This window comes from Carassius carassius, chromosome 17 (assembly GCF_963082965.1).
Source record: "Carassius carassius chromosome 17, fCarCar2.1, whole genome shotgun sequence".
Lineage (NCBI taxonomy): Eukaryota > Metazoa > Chordata > Actinopteri > Cypriniformes > Cyprinidae > Carassius > Carassius carassius.
In genome coordinates, this window is record NC_081771.1 from 10,827,346 (window position 1) to 10,840,410 (window position 13,065).

Here is a 13,065-nt window from a genome sequence, read left to right on the forward strand (position 1 = left end):
GAAATGTATTTAGAGACACGTATTTCCAATGACCCTGGGTTGGTATACTGCAACCATGCAACATGCATCAGATCCATCAAGCAATCTGACCCAATTACCATTTGGAGACCTAATGAAAAGTCAGCAGTCATAAAAATCTGTACAGTCTGTAATGTACTGTAGATAGATGGAGTGTTCAGATTCATTTAAAAGGTGGAAAAGTGTTGTGTGTGCTTGCAATTCCTACAAAAACCACCTTTTGTGGCCCTAACCAATGGGAGCTGCTTTTCCTGCTGCACAGAATCACCTTAGTGCCATTAACTCAACGAACTGATTTGACTCCCGTTCATGAATTCGCTTGGAAGGAAAGACATTACCATTTCCATCAAAGTCTTTTTACTCTGCATAGAGGCAGTTATGAACGCTCCCGTGCTCTGATAGCACTTCTGCTCAGACATGATGTGACATTTATTGGTCATTTTCAAAGGATGGTCAAAAACAGATCTAGATGGATGTTGGGGTTATTAACTGAAAATAGTTTGCTCACATTAATGTTCACAATAATGTGTGAGACTGAAGAAGCTACAAGTGATAAAAAACGAGAAAGACATTTGGAAATTGGTAAGTGACTAAGCAGTATGCAAAAATGCATTTCATAAGATATTAAAAAGTAAATCAACTCTAATAATTTCCAAAATCGTAATTGATTGGCAGCTTATTTAGCAGTTTTTGCTTCTGCTGTACTGTACATAAATCATAATAAACTTTTTTGTGTCAGTATGAGAAAATTCTCTGCTTGTTCTTCTTCTGTTATTTGTTTTGTTCTCTTTTCACTCTTTTATCGTCTACAACACACTTGTGGTTACTTCTCTATATTTTTAATGTTTCAAATGCTGCAATACTGTTTGATGATTTCCCAAGTAATTCACAGGATCAGTTCACTGTCATAATCCAAACTTAAAAGTTCCATGAAATTAGAGAACCTGCCCATTATCTTCTTTCGTCATCAAAGGCTTGCAAATGAAAAAGTAGACTAACAGTTTAAGTAGCTGACTTTTAAATGAAAATTGTATATAATATGGAATATATGGTTAAAAATAACTGTCCTGTTTCCAAGCTTTGATTAAAAAGCCCATCAGCGATATTGTAAGCTGAACAAAGGGGGGATGTAATGTTTAAAATTGAGCAAAACACTCAGACACCAATTATAATGCTGATCTAGGACGGAATCAGTTCATTAAATGAAGTGGGACTTTTATATGATGATAGCAACTGCTGTGATTACCTTTTGATCATGCACCTCTTCTCAATGTCAGAGGAGTTGGTGAGGATTAATGATCAAGTATTGCCAGGAAGTGAAAGAATGTCCTCAAGCAGAGCTAAGAAGATCATGTTAACATGTAGAAAGGTATATTACCTACAACAAAAGTCGGGTTGCCGAATGGTTTAAAATAATAATTACCCCAAAAATGCCTTCCCAAACTTATATGATTTTCTTGTATGATGTTGTTCATTTTTCCCCACCCCCAAATTTCCTTAAATCTTCTTAAAGCAAGGTAATGCCTACAGTATGTATGTTTCTCATTGTTTCTCACATTCAATCAATATCTATGCTAACCTGCTGTCATAACTTATGATCTAGCTCCTTTGTAAACATGTATAGTAAATGGCTTGGGAAATGGCATTGAACATTTGAAGTCTTTAAAAAGTTATGAACCACCACTGAGATTTTAATCCCTAATCAAACTCATCTAATGAGAACCTTGGCACAAACTCAGTTCTTATGCAAGCCAGAATCTGGCAGCAGACCTACAGTCGTGGCCAAAAGTTTTGAGAATTACATAAATATTAGTTTTCAAAAAGTTTGCTGCTAAACTGCTTTTAGATCTTTGTTTCAGTTGTTTCTGTGATGTACTGAAATATAATTACAAGCACTTCATACGTTTCAAAGGCTTTTATCGACAATTACATGACATTTATGCAAAGAGTCAGTATTTGCAGTGTTGGCCCTTCTTTTCCAGGACCTCTGCAATTCGACTGGGCATGCTTTCAATCAACTTCTGGGCCAAATCCTGACTGATAGCAACCCATTCTTTCATAATCACTTCTTGGAGTTTGTCAGAATTAGTGGGTTTTTGTTTGTCCACCCGCCTCTTGAGGATTGACCACAAGTTCTCAATGGGATTAAGATCTGGGGAGTTTCCAGGCCATGGACCCAAAATTTCAACATTCTGGTCCCCGAGCCACTTAGTTATCACTTTTGCCTTATGGCACGGTGCTCCATTGTGCTGGAAAATGCATTGTTCTTCACCAAACTGTTGTTGGATTGTTGGAAGAAGTTGCTGTTGGAGGGTGTTTTGGTACCATTCTTTATTCATGGCTGTGTTTTTGGGCAGAATTGTTAGTGAGCACACTCCCTTGGATGAGAAGCAACCCCACACATGAATGGTGTCAGGATGCTTTACTGTTGGCATGACGTAGGACTGATGGTAGCGCTCACCTTTTCTTCTCCGGACAAGCCTTTCTCCAGATGCCCCAAACAATCGGAAAGGGGCTTCATCGGAGAATATGACTTTGCCCCAGTCCTCAGCAGTCCATTCACTATACTTTCTGCAGAAGATCAATCTGTCCCTGATGTTTTTTTGGAGAGAAGTGGCTTCTTTGCTGCCCTTCTTGACACCAGGCCATCTTCCAAAAGTCTTCGCCTCACTGTGCGTGCAGATGCGCTCACACCTGCCTGCTGCCATTCCTGAGCAAGCTCTGCACTGGTGGCACTCCGATCCCACAGCTGAATCCTCTTTAGGAGACGATCCTGGCGCTTGCTGGACTTTCTTGGACGCCCTGAAGCCTTCTTTACAAGAATTGAACCTCTTTCCTTGAAGTTCTTGATGATCCTATAAATTGTTGATTTAGGTGCAGTCTTAGTAGCCACAATATCCTTGCCTGTGAAGCCATTTTTATGCAACGCAATGATGGCTGCACTCGTTTCTTTGCAGGTCACCATGGTTAACAATGGAAGAACAATGAATTCAAGCATCACCCTCCTTTTAACATGTCAAGTCTGCCATTCTAACCCAATCAGCCTGACATAATGATCTCCAGCCTTGTGCTCGTCAACATTCTCACCTGAGTTAACAAGACGATTACTGAAATGATCTCAGCAGGTCCTTTAATGACAGCAATGAAATGCAGTGGAAAGGTTTTTTTGGGATTAAGTTAATTTTCATGGCAAAGAAGGACTATGCAATTCATCTGATCACTCTTCATAACATTCTGGAGTATATGCAAATTGCTATTATAAAAACTTAAGCAGCAACTTTTCCAATTTCCAATATTTATGTAATTCTCAAAACTTTTGGCCACGACTCTACATAGCCAGGATTCACAAGTCTGGTGGGGCATGACAAAGTGCTGAAGGAAAGTGCTGTACCATTAACTGAAATCCCAGAGAGAAATCCCCAGTGCTTAAAGAGGTGTTGGATGTGATGAAGTCTCCAAGAGTTATTTAATCCATCCAGAGCAAATGGTGCAGTTCGGTGGTTTACTACCAAAGAGGGATGGAAGCACTCAGTGTTGCATAGACATCCACTGGGTTGCAGTTCATGGGTCCTGGCTGGTTTTCAGAGCCCTTGGGCTAATTATTAAATCTCTTCTTTTACCTCAGTTCAATATATACACAAATACAAGTGCTGACAGTCACTCATAAGGATTAGATTTGAACAGGTCAGTGTTTTCACAGTGTGATTATAACCTTACTCTTGGATTTGGCCATTTGGTAATTGAATGTTATATTATGCCACACATACCAACATGCTTTTTCAGAGACCTGAGGGCATGAAGTCATTTGAATTTATTATTTAAGGCAGATAAGAATAAGCAATAAATTCCACAGTCAAAAAAGGGTGGACAAAAGTGTTTGACATATTATCATATAAATGATAACTTCCTTTACCAATGTACACATTTGCAAATGTTTACCTCAGCTTATTATCTAAATAAGCAGGGAATTTTTTCAGCATTTTCTTTCCATCTAATTTTCATCCTGTGTAATGTACCATATAGTAATGTACTAACAAACTTTGGTCAGTCTAATTAAGTAAGTGTGATATTGCTTTTAAACAAGTTAAATGAACAAAAATATTTATATATAATATTTTAGACTCAGTGCCAGTTACTTTGTCTGTTTTTGATCTTACAACGAAATAGTTCCAGACAAAAGCTGCAGCTTGTCTCTGAGCAACACAGTTATTAAATTTTATTTTTTTATTTTTTTTATCATCATTTGCATCAGCTTAGTTCAGCATAATGTCCTTTGGTTTTTGTAGAGGATTGACTGTCTGAGTGGGTTGTGATCAGTCGTATATTGCCTCAAAGCTTTCAATCTTTCTATTTTTGAATGTTTACTCTTTTCACTATTTTTCCTTTCCTGTGCATATTTGTTTTTATAACTCTTCTCTTCTTGTTTCCTCTGCATGGCCCACAGCTATACTGAAACCCATCTGAGACACACAATTTTTAACAGCTCTAAAACACCCTCATTCATCCTCAGTCACCATCATATTCAGTTTCTTCTTTAGTACTTAAGGTGAAATCCATCACACCAACCCTGACTAAAGCCATTGTTTTACCCTTGTCTCAGCTGGTCTGAATGTGTCTTTGTGTCTGTGCATATTTATGCTAATGTTATGTAGCTGTCCCGATTATTGAGTGAGGAGGAGATGATTTTGCAATTACTTTTAAAAATGTGTGACTAAAGAATTTACTTGCTCTGCTTTTGTCTGTGAAATATAAAGCTCTACTCTGCTAGATGATTCCCTACATCTCTGTATCAATGGTCTCACTCAAGATTATTTTCATTGCTGTATTTCTCCCCACCCCAAACACTTGTTCTTTAAAAAACAAAAGATAGAGCTCATGCTGATTTTATATATTTTTTATTGTATTTAGAGCTGCTTTTCATAATGACTGAATGTTTATTTAAAATTATTAATATCTCAGATACTGAGGGTATAAGTTATATAAGTATGATGTTTATGTGATTTTTCTCTTGTTATATATCTTGAGGATTTTACCATATTAGTGTTATTAAGATTACATACTATTCTTGTGACCATAAAACCAATATAAAACCAAAGCATAAAATATTTTTTACTTTTTTTTTTTTTGTCTTTTCTCTTTTACTCACCAGGGCTGCATTTATTTGATGAAAAATATTGTTATATTGTGAAATATGAGCTTTTCTGTTTTATTATATTTAATAATTAAATCAAAACATTTTCTGTGATGGCAAAGCTAAATTTTGGGCAGCCGTTACTTCAGTCTCCAGTGTCACATGATCCTTTATTATTATTGTAATGCGTTGATTAGGTGCTCACATTTCTTATTATTGTCAATGTTGAAAACTGTTTAATATTTTATATAATTTTAATATATTTTTTCAGCCATTAAACATTAAATGATCAAATGTGACCGTAAAGTAACATTCACAATTTAGTAATAAGCAGCACAACTGTTTTCAACATTGAGCACATTATCATATTAGAATAATTTCTGAAGGATGTGATACTGAAGATGATAGAAAACAGTTAATTTAATAATACTGTAATAAGATTACTTTCAAAAACATCACAAAATCTTAGTCATTACAAACTTTTGAAAGTTAGTGCTACATCTATGCCAGTTGTTTCTGACCCTGTCCATTATTTTGAAAAGAAGCAGTTTAGCTCTGATAGTGTCCATTCAGGGTCTGACTGTCTCTGTATCCTGTCTGGTTTTAGCCAGTCTCAGCAGGCACGAAAGCAAACCAGCCAGCTCTGCATTGAGAGTATTAGTTTTGTGCTATAGTCCTGCACCGATAAAAACCTGATTAAGCACCTCATGTGTGGACAGGACTCGCAAGGTCTATATATATATATTTTTTTTTTAAGTATATCAGTTTAAGTACAACAGTTACTAAATACAAAGTCCTGCTAGAAGGCTGTAAGGCAGTTCGTTTGTGTGTGTAAAGTCATTGAATTTTAAACAAAGATCAATCTGTTTATTCTTTTCTTATTTGATAGTATTTCTGCCGGTCATAAGATGAGCCATAAATCTTTTTTGCCCACCTAACCATGGCATTCTCGTCTGATGTGGCGGACAGAGGCAGGATGTATAAACTGAAATGTATGGCTCGCATTTAGTCCTTCACAAATCAATAGTAACCTCCTTTGTTGATGAATGATGAAATTACAAAGTTATTTGTTGTGCTACCAAGGCCTTCTTCACACACCCTATTAGATTTAAATCACATAGTCTTCCTCCCGCTACCGATCTTTCACCATCACGGGAAGCTCTTGCATGCTGTTATTCATCAGCTCTCCTTTCTTCAACTACTGAGGCCAATGGATGGTTCTGGTTCCCATGGCAATGGCTATTTTTTCCTCTTGAATTTGCTTGTACCCTTTAGCCCAGCATAACCTAAGGGTTATACAATAATGAACCAAGGACAATGCAAATGGGAGAGCCAGACAGAGGGTGGCAGGGCAACTGTTGGGATGAAATGGAGCAGGAGTGTATCTTTGACATTGCCCATGGATAATTATCAAAAGAAATATAAAGAGATCTCCACTTCCACACAGTCAACTGAATATTATGATATAAAGAGAACAGAAGTGTGGCATCAAGCCGGACACAGTAGGTTATTTTTATAATGTCTGAGGAACTAGGAGTTCAACAATATGACTGAAAGACAAGTTGTTTCACTAGCAAGGCATTTAGTTTGACAGAGGCCATATACATGCATGTACATATAATCTAAAAATCAAAAATAGATTTTTCCTGTATTGGCAATCTAAAGCAGATTTTACATTTTGCACAGTATTGCATATTTTAAATTTGCATATTTTAAATGTTCACTCACGTGATTTACGTCAGAGTCACACTGGGATTGCTGTGGCCTAGTGGTTAGAGAGTTTGACTCCTAACACTAAGGTTGTGGGTTCTTGCCTTGGGCCAGCAATACCATGACTGAGGTGCACTTGAGCAAGGCATCGAACCCCAACTGCTCCCCTGGTGCCGCAGCATTAATGGCTGCCCACTGCTCCGGGTGTGCGTTCACGGGGAGTATGGGTCACCATACTTGGCTTTATGTCACGTCACTTTCACTTTTTTCACTATTGTTCTTGCAATTTATACCATTTTTTTTATTCAACAATTAGTAAAGTTCATCTAAATTAATATTAATTAAATTGATTTACTTGCCAAAGCCAATTTTTATTTTAAATTTGACATTTGGTGAGTATTCATTTGGATCTGTATACCAGTAAATGTGATACAGTCAGCAGATTTTAGTTTAATTATAGCTATTGTTTGCCATTCTACCAAACTATAATAACAAATATAAGATTATGAAACCATTCTACTTGATACGTTTAGACACTCAATCAAGGATAACACAATTTCAGCTCTGGTCCCCTGGTACCCCCTAAAATACATCTATGGAGGCTGCATCTATTTTACTATTGTGTACACAGAATTTTAATTGAAACTATTTTGCTGATCCTTTGCAACCTCTTTATGGCTGATTGAGCCAAGAAGTTGTAAACTTTATACAATACACTACTAATTATTTCTCACAGTTCACAGGGATAGCACAAGGGGATTTACCCAGGGTGAGGATGAGGATTTTTCAGTTTATTTATGTGCCAATTAATAACATGTTTTTTTTTTTGTTTTTTTGTTTTTTTTCATTTACTTTAACCCTTCTTGCTAGTACCAATTAATAGGAATGTGAATTTAATGGATGTCCAACAGGTGTTTATGAATTATAAAATTACACACTTTCTTGTTTTGTGTATTATTGCATATTCAGTTCAGATCTCAATGTTGTTTTGGGCCATACTATGAAAATAAATAGGGTCAAATGTTGTCGAACCCCAGTTCCGACAGGGTAAACTGTCCCTTTATGACCCATTCAATTTTGAAGCAATATCAAACAGATGAAAAAATGCTTAAAATATGTAAAAAAAAAAAAAAAAAAAAAAAAAAGTATCCTATTATTATTCACTGGTGTAAAATGTCAACTGTTTGTGGTCAAGAACATCTTTATCAGTACTTGAATAGCTTAGACCAAGGAAAATTTTAATGAAATTCAATTATTCAAAAAGCATCTTTTATCTTTTTCCTCATTTAGTGTGTTTAATCTGGTAAGAGAATGGCAATTACCTCAGATGGTTATTAGGCTTAATTACCATTTAACAGCACAGGTCATTGTATGTTCAATGGAATTAATACGTATTTGTGTGGAAATCTAATTGTGCTGTTTTATTAATCACAGTGTCTGAATGAAGTGCTTCCACTAACTTATCAAAGAATACTCTCCAAGAAATATTAGAAAGTCTTGGACCATTCTTGGACATTGTAGTATATACGTGGCTTCAACGCCAGCACTCTTGCTGCTTAAAGGGACAGTTAACACGTTTACTCACCTTCATGTCTTTCTGAACCTGTGTGAATTTCTTATTTTTATAAAATTTTTACAATTGTTCCAATCACTATTTGCCACAATAAACATGACGCTGATTCATTAACAAAACAAAAGGCTCAAGCATTTTAAGTGGCAGATGACAACTGCAATGAGGCTTATAATAAACAGAATGTGGATGTTAATAGTATCTTCAAAATTATCATTCTTGGTGATCTGAATCAAAATAAGAACAATTCGTTCATAAATCCAGCGTAATTTCTTCTCTCATTTATTCTGATGTATTATGAGTGTTGGAAACAGTTCTGCTGTCTAATATATTTGATGAATAAAAGGTTAAAAAGAACTGCATTTATTCAAAAAAAAAATTCTAATAATATATATTCTAATAATATATTTTCTTTACTATCACTTTTTATCAATTTAACACATCCTTGCTGAATAAAAGTATTGATTTTATTTTTAAAAAAGAAAGAAAAAAATTACTGACCCTAAATTATTGACCAGTAGTGTATAATGTTATTACAAAATATTTCTATTTTAAAAACATAGCTTCTTTTTTTTTTTTATTCATCAAAGTATCCTAAAAAAGTATCACATGTTCTGAAAAAATATTAAGCAGCAGAACTGTTTCCAACTTTGATAATGAATCATCATATTAGAATAATTTCTAAAGGATCATGTGATAATGATCCTAAAAATTCAGCTTTGCATCACATAAATAAATGATAATTTAAAGTATAATAAATGTAAAAACAATTATTTTAAATTGTAATAATATATCACAATATTACATTTTTTTCGTTTTTTTTTTTTTATTATCAAATAAATGCAGGCTTGATGAACAGACTTTTTTCAAAAACATTAAAAATAGTAATGTTTCCAAACTTTTGGTCTGTACTGTATATAGTACGACTTGATTCATGCATCTTTTTGTGAAATCAGTCTTCAAAAATACTATTTCTGTGAAAGAAAGTCATACAGTTTTGCAACGACAAAAGGGTGAGGAATTTTTTTATTTATTTTTTCATTTCTGAGTGTATTATCCCTTTAAAGCAGAATTTTTAAAAAGAGCATGAAACATCATCCACCTTGTAGTACTTCTGAGACATGGATAATCAATGCAAGAGTAGCAACAGCGATCGTTTTTAAGATTAGAGTTCCAAAGGCTCAAGAGACCGCTGTTTAAAATCTCTTTTCTGGGCCACAGGTTGTACGCTAGAGACAAACATCTCAAGGTTGAATGTCAGCATCAAGATGGATGCTATGTATAATCGAACCAAACTTCTCATTTACTTGTTCTATCTTTCTATGCCTTTGTCTTCCTTGTGCCTGTGATGTGCGTTTTATTAGCATGCTCTGGGCTAGAGACAAATGCTGCAGTTCGATGCCTGACACTGGGCTGCACTCAGGCATCCATCATAAGTGAAGGAGGTGCTAGGGGTCACTGGCTTATGCTCTGTGTAATTACAGATGGATACCCACGAGATGAAATGATTTACAAGTGGAGAAAGAATTCTGTGCAGGCAGCAGATCAGAAGTCATGGAGACTTTACCAGTTTGACTTCATGGGCCTGAGGAACACCACAGATATAATCAAGACAACAGCAGGTAATTTATTTATTTATTTTTTGCTCTTTCTATTAATTGGATCTAATAGGAGTTTGATTATGAATAAAGTATGTTGAAGAGAATTGTTAGAAGGTTCAAAAGTCACTTATGATCAGTGGCTGCATTTGTTCGATCAAAATAGTAATACTGTGAAAAATTATTGCAATTCACAATAACCATATATTCTATTTAAATATATTTAAAAGTGTTATTTATTCTTGCTATGGCAAAGTGTCACATCTCTATCATTTTGGTTTAAGAAATATTTCTAAATATTATCAGTGTTACAACAGAAACTGTGACAAGTTTTATTATAGTTTTATTTTAATGGTGAATAAAAAGCTCAAGTGAACCACATTTACTTTAAATAGAAATCTTTTGTAATATTATATTTACTCACACTTTTGGTTAATATAATGGTCAGTAAAATAGTATAAATTAAAACAAAACTCACCGTAACATTTTAATAGCTATATGTCTTGGGACTAGAAGTTTTGAGTCCAAACTTTTCTAACATAGCAACTCTCATCCAGCCTAGCATGAATAAAAATGCTCAGTATAATATCTTCCTTTAATTTACATTTTTAAATTATGCTCAACTAGCATTGACCTATTTTCTCAAGCAACTACCTTTACATCCTTTTTAATGTCCTGGATTCATTGCACAATTATGTATTTTGTGGCAGAAAGACATTTGCATTTGTTTAATGATGGTTTTACGTTGAATATAATTGACCAGATCAGCTAAAGATGATATACAGTATGAGGTTGTATTTATTGACAGTATATTTAATTTATATACAGTTTTTCTAATATGTTACCCCCTGCAATATCTTAATGGACCCCCATTAAGATTGAAAACTCTTGGTCACAGGATTGTAAGCATTTAACGTCACTTCAATTAAAGCACTACTGTACATGCACAATTGGACGACATTTTCTCAGGGCTTAGTAACGTCTCGGTTACGTATGGTAACCCTCGTTCCCTGAAGGAGGGAACGGAGACGCCACGTCGGTGACCGACGAATATGGGATATCGCTTCGATAGACCAATCTACTTCGAGTGTAAACTAAACGAGCCAATGCACATTGGCATGCAATTATTGCATCCAGCTGCCGCTGATCACTGCGTGAGTATAAGAAGGCAGCAGGTGCAATGCATTCCAGTTTTTCACTGAGGAGCCGAGCTGGGGACCCGGCAGCTCAGCGGCGGTACAGCAACCATAGCGACGGGACGTGGCGTCTCCGTTCCCTCCTTCAGGGAACGAGGGTTACCATGCGTAACGAGACGTTTCCTTTCAGTCGGTCACTCTCGACGCCACGTCGGTGACCGACGAATATGGGATCCCTATCAAAGCGCCATGGGTGCTGCCCCTTCCAGTGCCCTGTGCGAGCCGCCTGCACCCCTATTAGGTGTAGGCCGGGGCTCAGAACAAGTAGCTCCACTCACCGTTGTCAAAGCACTACCTCACTGGGTGAGATTGGATAACACTGGGAAAACATACCCGGTCCACTTGGAACCGGGACGCTGCAGAAGCCCCATTCTTCCGGAAGGAGGTCTCGGAGGCAAATACACATATAGCATCCATTTAGGAGTATACGGAGAAATTTGAGGTGATTAAAAACCCTCTTGGGAAGGCAGAAGTCTGCCAGGGAAACACGGGCTCTAAGGCTATACTGTGGACTATACACATACGAGTACCACTTAGGTCTCAATATGGAACCCACCCTTCCATGGTTCTCACGGATACATCATGAAGGCCTGGCGCCGGACGTTCCGCCGCATCCAGCTGCTTAGGGTGATGGAGGATCTCAACAGGGTCTACAATACGGACAGTCTGGAGCATTTTAAGCAAGCCGACACTAACCGGGGCCTCTCAGTGCCACTACCCGTTTGAGGTGAGAACACAGGAGGATACCGGCTCTACACGAAGGCTATAGAACCTAGCGAACGTGTTAGGGGTCGCCCAGCCCGCAGCTCTACAAATATCTGTCAGCGAGGGCGCCACGAGCCAGTGCCCAGGAGGATGCAACACGTGTAGTTGAGTGAGCTCTCAACCTGAACGGGCAGGGCACATCCTGAGCCTGATAAGCCAGGGTTATGGCATCCACAATCCAGTGGGGCATCCTCTGCTTAGAGATGGCACTCCCCTTCTGCCGGCCTACGTAACAGACAAAGAGCTGGTCTGCGGTCCTGAAGCTTTGTGTCTGGTCTACGTAGCACCTTAATGCTCGGATGGGACAAAGCAAAGCCAGGGCTGGGTCTGCCTCCTCCAGGGGTAGCGCTTGCAGGTTCACCACTTGATCTTTGAAGGGTGTAGTGAGAACCTTGGGCACGTAGCCAGGCCAGGCCTCAGGATTACCTGGGAGTCAGCCGGCCCGAACTCTAGGCACGAATCGTCGACTGAAAATGCATGCAGGTCCCCTACCCTCTTGATGGAGACCAGTGCAAGCAGGAGCAGAGTTTTCAATGAAAGAAACTTTAGCTCAACTGAATGCAATGCGAATGGGCCCTGCTGTAGTGATTTAAGCACTAGAGACAGGTCCCAAGAGGGTATACAGGGGAGCCGGGATGGATTTAACCTCCTGGCCCCTCTAAGGAACCTGATGATGAGGTCATGCTTACCCAGAGACTTCCCATTCACGGGGTCATGGTACGCAGCAATAGCAGCAACCTGGACTTTGGGGGTGGTAAAGGTGTAAGCGTGTCTCATAAGCGGTGCTCTTGCCGAAGTGATGGTGTTCGCTACCTCTTGGGGTAGGTCACCTAGAACCTCCGCGTCCCGTCCAGGGACCAGACATGGAGTTTCCAAAGGTCTGGACGCGGGTGCCAAATGGTGCCCCATCTCTGAGTCAGTAGATCCTTCGTCAGAGGAATTGGCCAAGGAGGGGCTGTCGCAAGGAGCACTAGTTTGGGGAACCAGGTCCGCGTGGGCCAATACGGCGCTACTATCAAGACTTGCTCCTCGTCCTCCCGGACTTTGCACAGTGTCTGTGCGAGAAGGCTCACTGGG

General features: G+C 38.0%; 1 protein-coding gene across 5 annotated transcripts in view; it reads left to right on the top strand.

Moving 5' to 3' along the window:
• The window catches only part of LOC132161075 (gamma-aminobutyric acid receptor subunit gamma-3), a 140,219-nt gene that overhangs the window by 114,015 nt on the left and 13,139 nt on the right, over positions 1-13,065 (top strand). For all 5 annotated transcript variants that reach the window (XM_059570878.1, XM_059570874.1, XM_059570877.1 and 2 more), the window contains one exon: positions 9,914-10,051. In XM_059570878.1, coding sequence (XP_059426861.1) covers positions 9,914-10,051 — 138 coding nt within the window. The remainder of the gene's footprint in view (positions 1-9,913; positions 10,052-13,065) is intronic.